The sequence below is a fragment of the Cryptomeria japonica genome, chromosome 10 (assembly GCF_030272615.1).
Source record: "Cryptomeria japonica chromosome 10, Sugi_1.0, whole genome shotgun sequence".
NCBI classification, from domain to species: domain Eukaryota; kingdom Viridiplantae; phylum Streptophyta; class Pinopsida; order Cupressales; family Cupressaceae; genus Cryptomeria; species Cryptomeria japonica.
In genome coordinates, this window is record NC_081414.1 from 607,735,809 (window position 1) to 607,751,830 (window position 16,022).

The 16,022-nt window shown below is 33.6% G+C and overlaps 1 protein-coding gene across 1 annotated transcript; it reads right to left on the minus strand.

The window, feature by feature from the left end:
* Positions 1–3,750: 3,750 nt before the first annotated feature.
* LOC131859092 (subtilisin-like protease SBT3) lies at positions 3,751–4,596 on the minus strand. Its single transcript, XM_059212623.1, has one exon. It carries the CDS (start codon positions 4,594–4,596, stop codon positions 3,751–3,753), a length of 846 nt encoding a protein of 281 aa, XP_059068606.1.
* Between the last annotated feature and the right edge of the window lie 11,426 nt (positions 4,597–16,022).

Genomic DNA, 16,022 nt, shown 5'->3' on the forward strand with positions numbered 1-16,022 from the left:
CACTTTTGCCTTTTAATAGATTTTGAACCACAAAATGTTTTTGAAGCTTTAAAAGATCAATCTTGGTTAAATGCAATGAAAGATGAGATTAATCAAATTGAGAAAAATAAAACATGGGAACTTGTTCCTCGTCCAGATGACAAAAATGTAATTGGGGGAAAATGGATTTTCAGGAATAAGTTAGATGAATCAGGAAAAGTTATTAGAAACAAAGCTAGATTTGTGTGCAAAGGGTATGCTCATCAAGAAGGGATAGATTTTGGGGAAACTTTTGCTCCTGTAGCTGATTTAGAATCCATTAGAATGTTTCTTGCATATGCCTCATTTAAGGAATTTACAGTGTACCAGATGGATGTTAAAACAACATTTCTGAATGGATATTTAGAAGAAGAGGTATCTATGGAGAAACCAGAAGGTTTTGAATCTTCTGATTATACAGATCATGTTTACAGATTAAAGAAAGCACTTTATGGCCTGAAACAAGCACCACATGCTTGGTATTCTAGACTTGATTCACATTTGATTTCTAAAGGTTTTACTAAAGGCAATGTTGATAGTACATTATATACTAAAGTTGTTAGTGATGATCTTCTAGCTATTGAAATCTACGTAGATGATATCATATTTGGATCTACAAATGATGAATTATCACAGAGTTTTTCGACTATTATGGAATCTGAATTTGAAATGTCAATGCTAGAACCTTTATCTTTTTTCTTGGGTATCCAAGTATCACAACTAGAACATGGTATTTTTATTTCACAAACTAAATATGCAAAAGAGATGTTAAAAAGGTTTCAGATGGACCAGTGTACTCATGTTGGTACACCTATGGAAACTGGGTGTAAGTTGGTTAAGGTTGATGATTCTCCACTTGTTGATCAAAGTAAATATTGGTCTATGGTAGGAAGCTTGCTCTATCTTACTGCTTCTAGACCTGACTTAATGCAAGCAGTTTGTTTGGTCTCACGCTATCAGTCTGCCCCTAGACAATCTCATCTAAATGTCATAACACGAATTTTTAAATATATCCAAGGTACTCTGGACTTTGGTTTATGGTATCCAAAACATGGTGATTTTACATTGATAGGGTATACTGATGCTGACTGGGGAGGCTGTGTTGATGATCATCGCAGTACTAGTGGTGCAGCTTTCTTCCTTGGTGACCGACTGGTTTCTTGGCACAACAAGAAGCAAGACTGTGTCACTTTGTCCACAGCTGAATCTGAGTACATTACTGCCACAACTTGCTGTACTCAAATGCTTTGGATGTCTTATCAGTTGGCAGATCTGGGTGTTGTGATATCAAAACCTATGACTATATTCTGTGACAATACCAGTGCTATTCAACTTTCAAAAAATCTTGTGATGCATTCCCATACCAAACATGTTGCACTTAAATTGCAATTTTTACGTGATCAAGTGACTGCAAATGAAATCATTCTTGTTCATATGTCCTCCCAGGCACAAGTTGCAGACATTTTTACCAAAGCTTTACCAAAGGATACATTCATGCGGTTGCGTGATCGATTGGGAGTTTACTCTCAATCCTTTATTTCAACCTGATTTCTCTAGTATGAGGGAGCTTCTCACCATGCTCCCACCTAGGCCCTCTTTGTCCTTGCTGACAAAAAGGGGGAGAATGCTTGTCATGATGGTTCTGTTGCTTATATCTATTGTTTCAGATGTTATACACAGATGCTTTGGTTCAAAGGTTGATGGTCAGATTAATGATTTTCATGATGATTCTGTTGCTCATATCTACTGTTTTAGATTTACACAGTTTCAATATTATATTGGTTCGGATTGGTTACAACTTGGTTTTCTGATTCTGATTCTTGACAATGATATCTTAGTTGTCAGTCTTACATAGTTTCAATCTTCTATTGGTTCAGATTGGTTACAACTTGGTTTTCTGATTCTGATTCTTGACAATAATATCTTGGTTGTTAGTTTGATTTGGCAATATATTTTGCACTTGTACGTCAAATTGCTTCAGCATGTCAGAAGTGCTTCTAGTTCACTTAATAATTTGGTGAGTATTTGATTCCCAAGTCTGGATTACATGATATGGTTGATAGACTTCTATCCCTCTGTTCAATGGTAGCTATGTTTTGGCCATCAAGGACAAAGGGGGAGTTTGTTGACTTTTCTATTTGTCCTTGATGAGAAGGCTCTTCGGTGGTAGTATGTGGGTTTTATTTGCCATGTCATGTCAATCACTATTTCAGCCTGTTTCACCTTTTAACTCATGAATGATAGATCATGGTTGAGTTTGACTTGAGTCAGTTTACTTTTAACTCACGTGGCTGGCATTATGAGTTCATCTCGGATGTCAAAAGGAAATCTATTATGATTTGGGATATTCCGGACTTCAAAGAAAGTGCAGTTTATTTTGTTGATACTTTCTTTTCACTGCCAAAGCCCTTGTTGTTTTGCCGCTTTCAGCTGAACTTGCTTGGTGATTTAGAACTGGGAGAATGCTTTGATGGTTATGTGTTTCTACTATTTCTTGCTCCCGTCTTTGCTCTGGACATTGATGGGTTTCTTGTCAAGGATAAAGACTGCTTCAGTTAGATCTCTACACATGCTCACTGCTGGTAATCTTATCGTTCTCTCTAATCACAGGTATGCACACAGTAAATTCATTTTGAGGAGAAATGATAAGTGTCGAAAGGAAATATGAAGCAAGTTTTTTTTTATTGGTTGAGTTGCATATAACTATTTGTCCTTTCCTTATTTTATGGCACTGTAGAAGCATAGTAACTGTTTTTTTTTTGTTTAAACGATTTGACAAAAGGTTAAGGGTTTCATTTTTACAGATTCAAAGGTAGTTATTGGAATCATATTGCAGATTCTTGTTAACACTTTACGAGTTTGTTACTATGATTATATCAAGTGTTTTTGCAGGATGATTCGAGAAATTTTTAGAGATTTATCAAAGCAGTTATAAAGATTATTTTAGTTGGTTACCCTATACGAGGGTTACTCTAGAAGATTTTATTATTCACCCTCCAGTTTTTAATCAAGGTTTTTCAGTGATATTGTGGGTACATATCAAGCATTTGTATTCTTATGGAAGGGTTCTTTTTGGATAGGATTTATTGAGAAGTTGATATTAAAATTAAACCCTACATGGGTTGTGGTCTGATCAATAAACTCAAAATCAGTTTTTTTAAGGGCAGTGGTTAACTGTTTGGTTCAGTTAATGCTTTGGATACATTTACATGTATGTATCAATCTCTAAAGAAGGGGATATATATATGTAAATGTAGGTGAAGCCGGAGTGTGTTTTTAGTGGAAAGAAAGAAAAGCTGTATTATTTATTTTTAGATCTCTGTTGTTGGCGGACTTACTGGATATGATATTTTTTGCTTTGTAATAAAGGTTCATGATAAAATAGTTGTAGAACAGATTGAAAATATATCATTATGAATCCACTCAAAAACTGTTGAAAATGATAGGGGTTGAAGCTCCTTGCAGCAGGGCTGCTAAATTGGATGTATTGGTTGGTGTTTAAGATTAATAAAAGGATTGGAGTGTTTTTTTCCCTATGATGAAATCTAGTTGGATTTCGAGGGTTTTCACTCAGCACAAAAACTGTGTTATGGTGTTGGTTTCTTAGTTATGTTTAGTACTCTGATACACTTATTCCATTTTCTCTTATGTTCTTTTCACAGTCACATGTTGATGCAAGTTTTTCAAATGAACTCTTAGTTTTCAGTTTTTGTGGCCATCTTAATATTGTTCTTATGAATTTAAAGATTTAGTGTACTCTGATTCACCCCCTCCCCCTCTTAGAGTACTCGTTACTTCCAACACTTTGTACATGGCAACTCTCCCCGCAGGAGCCACGCCACGAGCTGTACCAGGAGCATAGCCGTAGAAATCTATGCCCTCCACATAGTTACCTCCTGCAGTGGACGATGTGTTGCTTCCATGCCCGTCAGAATCCCTTGGAGAATTGTAGTCGTCGTTGAGGCTAAGATTCCCGTACTTGGCGACCAGAGCTTTGTTAAAATAGCGTGCTCCTATCAGCTTTCTATTGCAGAGCGAAGAGGCGAACGCTGTACCGTTCTGACAAATCCCCTTCCATCTGGCTGGGACTGGTCCCATTCCATCGTCATGGAAGCTCCGGCTCTCGGGCCAAATTCCAGTGTCCAGCATGCCCACAATTATGTCTTGCCCAGATTGGGATATTGGCAAAATACCGTTATCAGAACTAAGATCCAGGAATTCCGTGGAATGCGTGGTATCCATGGTTGCCAACGAATCGGGAAAAGATGATATGTGACCTGGCATCTCCTCCAGCAAATCCAGCTGCGATTTTGTAAGCATGGCGCTGAAACCGTGCATTATAGTATCATAAGTGTAAAGATACAGATCCTCCTCCTCTGTGCTCTGCTGCCCGTTTGTTTTTTTCACAGCTGACAGCAGCGATTTATACCAGTGAACGTGACTTGGGAATTCCTTGGGCATAGCAGACTTATCCATGTGGACTATATAAATTGAAGCATGCTCTGTGCTACCTGCACCCACTGCATAACCAGCCATTGACAAGGCTAACAGCAGAAGAGCAACACCCACGACATCCATCTCTTTGCAGATCTAATGACTAAATTTGAACTGTAATTCTCCCCATTAAAAAGTATCACTCGAATGGTATTCTAATCTGTCTAATCGAGCACCATTTATAATATCTACTACTTACCCAAACTCGATTATTTTGATTTGATTTATGAGTACTGATTCACCACCCACCAAATTCAAAAGGAATTAGTGGCAAGCCTGGCTGTAGGATGATTGCCCATATTAGCATCGTATCTTAAGTTAATAGCATTTGATTTCTGTGGCGTGAGGATTTCCTGGAGCTCGACGGATAACATTTTAATTAGTTACTCTAATCTATTAAATTTGTAATCACCCAAATCATTAACTCAAATTGAAGTATACCTCAGCCGTTTCATTGCAGATGATAATTGAAGTATAGAATGAGATGAAATTCGGTTTGGTGGAGCTTTCACTTGCAGATCACAATAAATTTTGATAGTGAAATATCTTCTTTATCCTAATCTTCCTCCACTAATCTGAAAATGTGCACACGTCAGTTAGTCACGGGAGAAACTGTAGTCTGATTCTTTTCGTCATCCTGTTGGTTGCACCATACTTATCGCCATCATTGCATAATAGAAAATATCGTTTATAGTTTTAAAATAAAAAATGAATCTAAGTTTTAAGCAATTACTCTAATTTACATTGTTTTCATTTAGAAATACGTGGATGTAAAATTCTACCCATGTTTAAAGCACAGTAAAGGATCCTTATTCCACCATCGATATGGACAGATACATTACTTCGAATGCGATGTATTACTTGCATTCATTTCCTTCGTAGATATCTTGTATCATATGACACCTATAAGGTCCTTCAGGATCATATATGTCGGCTAATCTCATCTATATATTTCTCTTTGAGTTTTCTATCATCTTGATGATGGATCACAGAGTGCGATCCAAAAAAACACATACAATCAAAATCAGAAGTGAACAAAATTACTAACATGGATTGTGAAAAACTAATATCTTTAACAGTAAACCGTTTTAAAGAGAATTTTAGACCTGTATATTTTTATTTCTATCTTATTTAATATTTATTTGGTAATAGTTGTGAACAATCTCTTCTGAAGTAATTGAGTTCATAGTATTATTATTCATGCAGTCCTTTTTACTCTATTCATATATACTTATAAAGTATTAGACAGTGCAACAAATAACTAGTAGAATAGTAGGCCTTGCTATGAGGATTTGGTGAATTATATTATTTTTATATCAATTCTTTATTATATTTATTTTGACTATAAAATATTTAATAATGTAGCCAATAATTAATGGAATGGTTGGTCATGCTTTGAGGGTTTAGGTATATATTATTTATTACATATGGCATAGGCATTGTCAAATTCATTTTCTCTCAAAGAATGAAAATGTGCCTTGCCCACTTCTCTTTTAATGCACACATTCAATTTTGTTCATGGGTGTTTTTCATTGTTCTTAACATGAAAGTTTTTTATTGCTCTATTACCTTTGTAACTTTAAAGTGTGAGGTTCATAATAATACTAGCCACACTCTTATGATCTCGAATTTAATATGAAAATATATTAAAGAATAATCCATGATACAAATATATTTAGAATAGATTTTTTATAAAGTTACAATATATTTAATAGCATGATTGGAAGGAGGCATAGTGTTGATCAACAAATGGGTCCAAAGTCATCATGATCTATGACTTGTGAATATAGAAACACAACATGTTTCACAACAAATCACACTTGATGATATAGTTACATCTCAATGCAACTTAGTTAAGTGTAAATTCATTTTAAAAAATTCAAAAACTGATATAAAAATATATATCAAATATTTTCTCAAATGTTTGTATTTATCATGTTGATCAGTAATAAAAAAGAAAGTGTATTTAGTGGTATTGTTTAGATTTTAAGATCATTCAAGTGAGTTTGAAGAGGTATTCTTCTCTATATATTAAGAGTTCTTAAGAAATCACTTGATTCAAGGATAGCATGCACCATAGTAACTTTTCTCATAAATTTAAGAGATTTTTCTATTTATAGTCATTTATTTTGTGTTTTCACATATATTGATTCCACTTTCTAGTTTTCTTTCACACACATTTAATTCCAAAATAGATTAGTTGTATAATTTATACTCTAACTATTTTGAGTTATAATACAAGAATAACATGGTCAAATTACTTGTTTATAAAGACACATACAATTTTATTATGTGTCATTTCTTTGAGAACCACATATAGCTTTGATAAAAGATTGTTAGATACAAAACTGGGAACTTGGTTTTATTTTGATTATTAAAAACTAGTTCTAGTATGATATTTGTTATGTGAGTTCATTTTTTAGATTCTCAAACTCCAAATTTTTTATTATATGAATCATAATATTTATCACTTGTTTTGACATTCAATAATCTTATATCTAGAAAATATGTAAAAAAATATCTTAAAAAATTCTATTCATGAACTCTTTCTTGTTGTAGTTTACTGACTCGTTAGATATAAGGCTTTACAATACACTCGTTTATAACATCTAGATTATTTAAAATAATTGTGATTTTTGTTCTTATTTTTCATATTCGGACAACCCTAAAAATTGCTTCGTACCCATATTTGATTCTTTATTCTTTTACTATAAAGTCTCCATGAATTTATTGTTCAAAAAACTAATAACACTATTAGAAACAACAAGTATATAATGAATAATACATGTATATGTATCCATTCTACAACAAATCTATAGACACAAAATACATCATCCACTATTAAAGTGGTGATTCCATCATTGATAAACTGATCAATCTTCATAACTTTCTTCTCATTCTCTACCATGAAATACTCTTCAATGATAAGATAATATCTATTCAATTTCTTAATGGATTTATTGAATGATAAAAATTCTAAATGCACTAGTATATCAAGGACTCAGTTGGGCATCAACACACCTAATTTACTGCAACTTGGTCCTCAAAAATTGAGTATAGTTTGCACTTAACTATCTCAATGGAAGTGTTTTTGGAGGTGAATTCTACACTCTAGAGTCTAGCCCTGCTTGAGTTCATAATATATAAATAAAGCTATTACTTCATGAATTGATCTCTACGCTAATATTGCTAATTTTGTACCATGCAGTTATTTAGAATTATAAAGCTAATTGGAAGATATTCTTCTATTAATTTCCATAATAAATGTACAATACCATATAAATATTAAAGAGTCCTCAAAACCACATCACTCCCTTCTATTTACAACTTAACATCCTTGAAAATATTTATCATATAGCCAAAAAATTGAGCTTGGGTCTGTAAAACTACTTGTGCTATAGGCTGATTTTTAATTTTCATTGAACTTTCAAGCTCTAATTTGAACCTTAAAGAAATATGGGTTTTTTAGATAAAGAGGATGACCCCAGAATATATTGATATGATATAATAAATTACATACATGGACAAAATTTATCATATAGATAACCAATATGTAAAAATAGAACTATTATGTCTATATGTACATATGTCTACCCTTGAAGCTTTCAACTAACATCCACATTATTATAAGGGGTTTTGATATAAAATAAATTAACATACCAAACACAAACCTATAAATATTGGACCATAACCAATACAAAATACAACTCATAGAGTATAATGAAAACAAGACTCATTCCAACATAGAGTATACTGCAACTCTTATAGACAACAACAATTTGAAATGAGTGATAGTGGGAGAGGCAGGAGTGGAGGTTCAAGGGTTTCCCCAGAGGAGGAGGAGGTCGATTCTTAAGACAATGGAGATGGTGAGGCTTGGGTTGGTGCAGGGATGTTTGTTCCAGATGTTTTGTTGTTGGGGGTGGTTTGATTTGTTTTAGGGGTGGTGGGTGTTGTGTTGGGAGTGGTTCAGATGCCCCTTCATTTCATGGATTCACAAGGTTTTTGTTCCCTCTCTCAGATCCACAGTGTTTGTTGGTGTTCTATTTGTCAACCATGGTGTTGTTGCGCCTTCTATTTTGTGCCAGGAGGAGGTTGTGGATGTCTTTGATATCTGCTATGCTTTGATTGTAGTTCATGATCCTACAAATGGTGCTTTGTTCCGCATGGCTGTTGGTATGGGTTTGGCCTAGCTTGGGAGTGGAGGGTCTGTTGATGTTGTGGGCGAATCTTGTGGTTTTTTCCCCTCTTTCTCCCTCTTCTTTCTCTCCCTTACTCTCATTAGCAGGCATTGGGTTCCTTCTACCATGTTTGAGCACTTGGTGCAGGGCTTTGCTTGTCCTTGGTTTTGTGCGACTTTTTTAGTGGGAGTCTTCATCTTTGGGTGTGAGTAGACCCTCAGTTCTCTCCTTGTCTCATCCATGTTTTGGGATTCTTCTGGTCTACCCTTTTTTTTGGTTCTCTGTTTGTGGTAGGTTGCCCTCCTATAGAGGTGGAGTGGTTGCTTGTGTGTTGGACTGTGAGACAATTGCATGGGCAGTTGGTCTTCTCTCCTCATTGTCCTTTTGAGGTGGCCCTTTCTTCTATCAAGATGGTGTGAGGGAGTGGTTTAGCTTTTGTTGGTTGCATGTGGACTTTCTGGGCCATTAGTTTTGTTTCCTTATTGTCCTATTGAGGTGACTCTTTCTTCTATTGAGGTGGAAAGAAGGGGAGAGTAAGCTTTCCGGCTGCTGCGATTCATGTTGCTGGTCAAGGTGGCCTGTCAATTCTTTCATGGTGCCCTTCACAGATGGGTTTGGATTCCCTTTAAAAACCTAGTTTTCCTGTTTGTTTTATGGGTTGAGGGAGCCTGTAAAAACCCTCATGGTTTCTTTTGTAAAAGGTTTCGAGTGCCTTTTCAAAACCCTATCTCCCAAATTGTAATTTCAGGATGTTTTTCTATGATCTATGCTTTGTTTGGTTGTGGGAGCCATGCAAAACCCACATTTAAGGTTAAGGGATCCTGGAAAAACACTATTGTCTTTGTTTTTATCAAGGGCTTGCTAGATGCTAGCAATTTTCAAGGGCCTAGTTTGGCCAAGGTTTCTTTTTGGTTAGGTTCGGGTCTTGTGGTGTTTTGTGACCCAAGGATTCTATTACAAGCTAGGGGAGCTTGGAAAAACCCTTCTTGTTGGCTGAGGGTGCCTGAAAATCCCTCGTTCTCTATTTTTCTGAGATTTTTTTGTTTGCTAACCCAGATTCACTCCTTGTACCAGCTTGTTTTGTAATGTCTTTCTTTTCATGTTTGGCTAGTGTTGGTTGGTAGTGACTGCATTGATTGGTAGTTATTTCTTTTCTAGTCATTGGTTCTTGGGCTCTAGATGCTCGTAAGTCCATAAGGTTTCAGATCCTTTCCAAAATCTATGGTTTGTTGTCAAGTAGTCTTGCCCATTTTTCGATGGTAGTTCTCTGATTGTAAGGGTTTCGAGGCCCCTTCAAAATATGTTTTATTCTAATAAACAATAGAGAGTATACTACATTATAGACACTTTCACTAAGAATCTGACATTTGATAAAGCTGATAGACTCCTAAAGTTAACCCGAAAAATTACAGAGGATATCAAGGTCATGAAAACTAAGCATGAGGCTAGGATTGATAGGCTGGAGAATGATATTTAGGATTTAAAGGGTAAAGTCAAGGGTTTAGTGGAGATCAGTAAGGAGGCAATGTATAACACTGTGGAAAGTCTCAAAAGAGTGAACGAGGAAATTGCCATTCAAAAAACTCATCTGATCATATCCGACATCTCCTCTGACATTAACTTGGACAAGAATAACTATAATGTGCAAACTTCCATGGGGCCCTCTACCAGGACCAAGAGAAAAAAAAAAAAAAAGAAAGGGGAAGTTTGAGATTTATCATGGATGAACTCTAGGTGATCATATATAGGATGATCCAGAAGAATATTGAGCTCTTGAAAGATCTCAATTAGTTGTTTTTTGTCTTGTGTTTTTTGCTTGAATTGTGTTTTTTTTCTTTTAGTCTCTTTAGGGTGCTTCCCCTATTTCTATTGTTGTTTAGAGGTTACTTAGACTCTGGTTTAACTCTATTTATTTTTTGATGGATTTAGATTTTAGGTCCTTGTAAAACCCGTTTATCTTAATAAAAAACATAGAGTATACTACATGAAAGATAAAATACATAATGAAAATATTTTAGGAAGTAAACGTGAGTGATTTGTTGTATTTAAAGCTCAAAGTTTCATCACAGAGACAAGATTGATTCCCTTTAAAATTATATCATCCTCTACCACCATTAGAAGTGAATGCTTAATAAGAATCCATAGTTCTTTGTACATCAACTTGATGTTTTGCAACAGATTTTGTTCAACCCAATCCTCATGTGATGTGGTAATATTTATAAGGCAAGAGGAAAATCATTTTTAAGACTTGTCAACATACCATTGTAGATGCAGTAGAGAACTACATAGGAATGGAGGATGTTTTTAGAAAATCCCATAACATAAAATTAATATCATTTATTAAGTATAAATCATATATCTACAACCCAAGTCTCCCTAAAGACAAAAGTAAGGAAGAGCTTGGTAAATATCAAATTACAAGAATGATCCCGCTCCTCAATGATAAACATGATTATATTCTTGAATATACAATCAATAATTGACTTTCAACAATGTTCATGATAGAATCATTTTCCTTCAAATTAACAAATAAAGAGAATGATTCTTAGATACAAATCTAGTCATTCATATTCTACATCAAAATGATTACATTTTAGTGATCTATAAAAGATTCTTACTTAAACTACCATAACCACCAAATAATTAATAAAAACCATTTATTTAATACATGATAATTAAAATTTATTATTATGTTAAAAACTGTTTTCTAACTCCCTTTTAGTGTTAAAATAAAAAAATACTATAAAGTTGCATCCATGATTGGCATGGATGTTCATTGTCTTTGTTCAATGACTCCTAAGATCCTAGACCAAACCTTTACAATATTTTCATAGGTTAGTTGACTATTCTACAAATAGAATTCTCTAAATTGTCATGAATTCTACCTCCTATAAGGAAAATCTGGGAATAATATGGAAACTCTTATAGTACTTATATTTTAACCTCCCTTCATCATGAGTCTAGTTTTTGTTATTTTTGGTCCTTTTATAGGTATTTGGACCCTATGGAATCATTTCCATATCCTCAAAAGTACATGTCTTCTACCAATAAGTGACTCTCTAACTTCAAGTCTTTGAAGGATAAGATTCTAAACCTCTTGCACTATAATAATATTTTTTAGAAAAGAACATCACATTGAATCATGTAACACTTAATGAAAATAGGCTTTGATAAATCTTCTCATGGATTGATAGAAAAAAAATGCTAAGAACAAAGAACTATTGTCTATTGAAAAAGGTTGATCTTGTTTGTTGTAAAAGAAATGTACATAATTTGACTTGAAAAAGTTTTATTTACCAACATTCAATGGCTATGATCTTGCAAAGCTAAAAATTAAAAAAATAGCTAAATAAGTTTTTTCTTGACTCACATTGTATCAACACATGACTAATAATCAGATTGACCTAGTTTTTAGAAAGGACAATTAAACTATACTAGAGCAATAACTGGTAGAATGGGACATACATAGTGTTCATATCACACAAATCTCAAATAGACTAAATTAAAGTAAGAATCTACATGCATTCAATTTATTATGCATGAAAGAAAACTAAAAAAAAGCACGAGCAAAGTAATTAAATGTAGTCATTATGAAGTCATTAAATGATTGATGTCTTCAATATCCACTTGGATGAACAACAAGGATGAGTCTTAACTAATTTCTTATATAAAAAAAACTAGTTGTGGCAAGAGCTATTAGAGTAGTTAGGAAATTATCTAAATATTTAACTATTTAGGTCCTTTGATTACTTTATTCACTTAACTTAAAATTAGGTTATTTTTCCTTTCATTAATTTAGGCTAATAGTAGCTTAGGTTGTCTCTTTCATTATGTTTGTGACACTTCACACTAGCTAATTTAATCTTTCTCTAGGGTTTGGCCCAGGGTTTCATTCACCCTTTCTATAAGGATTCATTCATGCATTTGTAACATATTTTTTATGCATCAATATGCAATTTTCAACTTTTTGAGAACATTATTCTTGCTTGATCTCCTTTTGGTGGCAAGTGGCATTCTTCTTGATGATTCATGCAGATGCAGTGTTAAATCATCAACTTCAACAATGCATTAGAGCTCTAGATATACTAAGATTCTATCTTAATTCTTGAGGTATCTAGCCTTGAAATAATTTTTTTCATAGTTTTGGCTCAAATGGAGGTTGTCGTCATGTTTGCAACATCCCAAAACCTATTGATTAGTTACCATTTGATAAATATGCAAAAATGATTCCCTCGCCATTACATTCATAACATCCCAAAGCCTCTAGATCAGTTATCATTTCATCAATATCTAAGTAATTAATTTTTTAGCTTTTTTGGGGGATGATATTTGAGAAAGCTTCCCTCTTTGAACAAAAAATCTATGCATCTTATAGAAAAACATACTCCACCATTGTGTGTAGAGTAGCCAAAAACCTATAGATTGATGACTCATTTAAGAAAATCTGAGTAGTTGACTTTTCTTAGCAATTTTTTGAAGGCATATTTTTCAAGAAAAATTCATCCATGTATAGTTCAGTCATTGGTACAAGAAACAAATAATATTCTATAATTAGAGGGCAAATGCATGGAGTTGTGGTACCAAAAAGGTGGCACACTTCAAAAAAATGTTGAAATAGTTCTTTGAATAGGGAAATAGTTCTTTCAAATAAATAAAAGATACCATCCCAAAATTTAATTCAGTTAATTAAATTATTTATTAATTCACAACTAGGTGCTTGAAATAACTCCATTCACTAAAAATATAACTTTCCAAAGAATTATAATCCAATTCCCCTTGAAATAACTATTGAAGTTCATTTTCATCTAGAGTTAATTAAAATAACTCAAGTATTACCACTATAACTTTATTGCTAAATGTATTCCTTATTTGCGATTTTTGTCTAATTTCATTTTAAGTTTATTAAAATAACTCAAATAATGTTAATGCGATATTATTTTTAATTATGTCTATCAAATGTGATTTTGTTAATTCATTAATTTGATAATAATACAATCCCATTTTACTATTTCTAATACTAATATAATCCCCTAGTAATAGTATTAATTTTATTAGTCCAGGGTATCCATTTATAAAAATATATATATGTATATACATATATACATAGATAAATATACATATATAATCATATATAGATTTACCCAAATATGGGGGTGTAAATTGCATCCCCCTCTAAAACCACTTAAATCCAAAATCCATATATATGTAATCATATGCATGTATTTTCACTACATGTATATGATTACATGGATATGTTTTATTTAAAAGTTACTCTATTTTATTCAAACCCTAAAACCCATTTGTAATTTAATTAGGGCTCATTTTTATTTTTCATAATTTAAAAAAAAAGGAAGAACGCGCTTTTTGTCCTAGGGTTTTCCTTTTTATTTCTTATTTCCCTAACATATGTTAGGGTTTCTTATTTTTTTTCTTTTGCTTGTTGTTTGTAGGGATTTTTAAATGTAACAGGGGGGAAAGACTTGTTCTTGGGTGCCATTATTTTTAAGAGTGGTTTTAATCCCCCATGGCAGAATGCATGCGTAGGGGGGTCATGCCCTGGGTGGGTCATGGCCCCCGTAGCGCCACTTCCCACATGGGTGGTGTGGAGCCTTCAGCTCCTCCCACCCCCTTTTCCCGCCTATGTCTTTTTCTTCTTCTTTTTTTAAATTTTTTTTAAATGCTCTTCTTCTTATATATATATATATATATGGAGGCCATTAACCTCAGGTTTATTCAATAAGATTCTTTTTAGTAGTAGTTTCTTTAGCATGGAAAGTATATATATACATAAATATATATATATATACATAAATATATATATATAAACATACATATATATATATATATATATTTATATGTATATATATATGTGTGTATATACATATATGTAGGCATATGATGATTACACAAGGTTTCTATATTCAGAATAATATATTGCAGGGTATTTCTATAGAATCATTTGATGGTATTTCTACCTTACATTGCTTGGCAATTGTGCCATTGAAATAAAAATTGTAAAAAAATTATACAAATGTTGTGGAATTAAGAAATTTCTAGAAGCTTTATATTCACTTTCTGATTTAGATCTTGGGGTGTGGCTTAAAAGATACAATCATTCCTTCCTGGTATCCTTGCCCTGCAAAACAGACCAACCACCCCAAAAACAAAAAACCATGCACTAAAAAATCTGCAATACATCTTAAATTACCATGTCAGCATATGTTAGTCCAACATGAAGCAACACATTGGTGAATAGAGGAAATTGGACTGCCATAGAATAGTGGATGTTATAGTGATAATCAGAAAATGCTCTAGTCAGACAATTTAATTCTAGATTTTATTCCAGGACATTTTTTAGGAGAATTATAAAATTTACACTATGATTCATAGAGCACTCATCCACAAATGATAGATATAGAGAATATACCTTCATATTAATATAATCCTTATATTTCATCTATCATAGGTGACCTCATCTTATACAATTCTTAGTTTTAAACCAATGAAATATCATTCCTACAATTAACAACAGTTTGACTATTAATAAAGGCCTGGAAACCATAGTTGTCTATACTGCCTTATTAGAATTGAAAATGAAGTAGACACCGCCAAAAATAAGCTCTGAATGAAGCATGTTTTGCCCATATTAATCAATGGCCCTGACCATACCAAATTAAAGAGTTATATAGAAAAATAACAACAAGGTGGTAGGAACCTCTGTAACAACTATACTATAACCTATATAAAGACCCTTGTAACAATTATACTATAACCTCTGTAACAATTATACTATAACCTAGATGACACCAAAGTAAAGAGTTATATAGCATAATGGCAATAGGGTGGTAGAAACCGAGTATCACCCGATCAAACAAAATTCTGGGTTTTCAAGGAGGCAGCACGGTGAGAGTTAATCCTCTTGTCCTAGGGAGTCTTGGCTTACAGGCTCCCCATCTAGCTCAATACCCTACAGGTTCAAGTACTACTCAAACCAAGAGTCCTTTCTTCGAGCGCGAAGGTGAAAAAGACAGAATAGGAACTCAAAGCTCCTACAAATTTCTTCAGTTCTGGCATTGAAGGTGGTTGGGTTTTCAATAACTAGAATATGTTTCCTGGGCACTGGGTTCTTATTAATGATCAAGATGCCATAATGCTTAGGCCTTGGGATGGTCAGTTCATCACTAATATTGACAAGAACCTTCTCCATCTCTCCCAGAATGGATGCTTTGAAGACATCCCTACATAAGGCAGCCGTGACCTCTCTGTCCTTCTCAAAATACATTGTCATAGCTAGGAACACGGCTGCTATATCCTGGTTGGCCCTAGTGC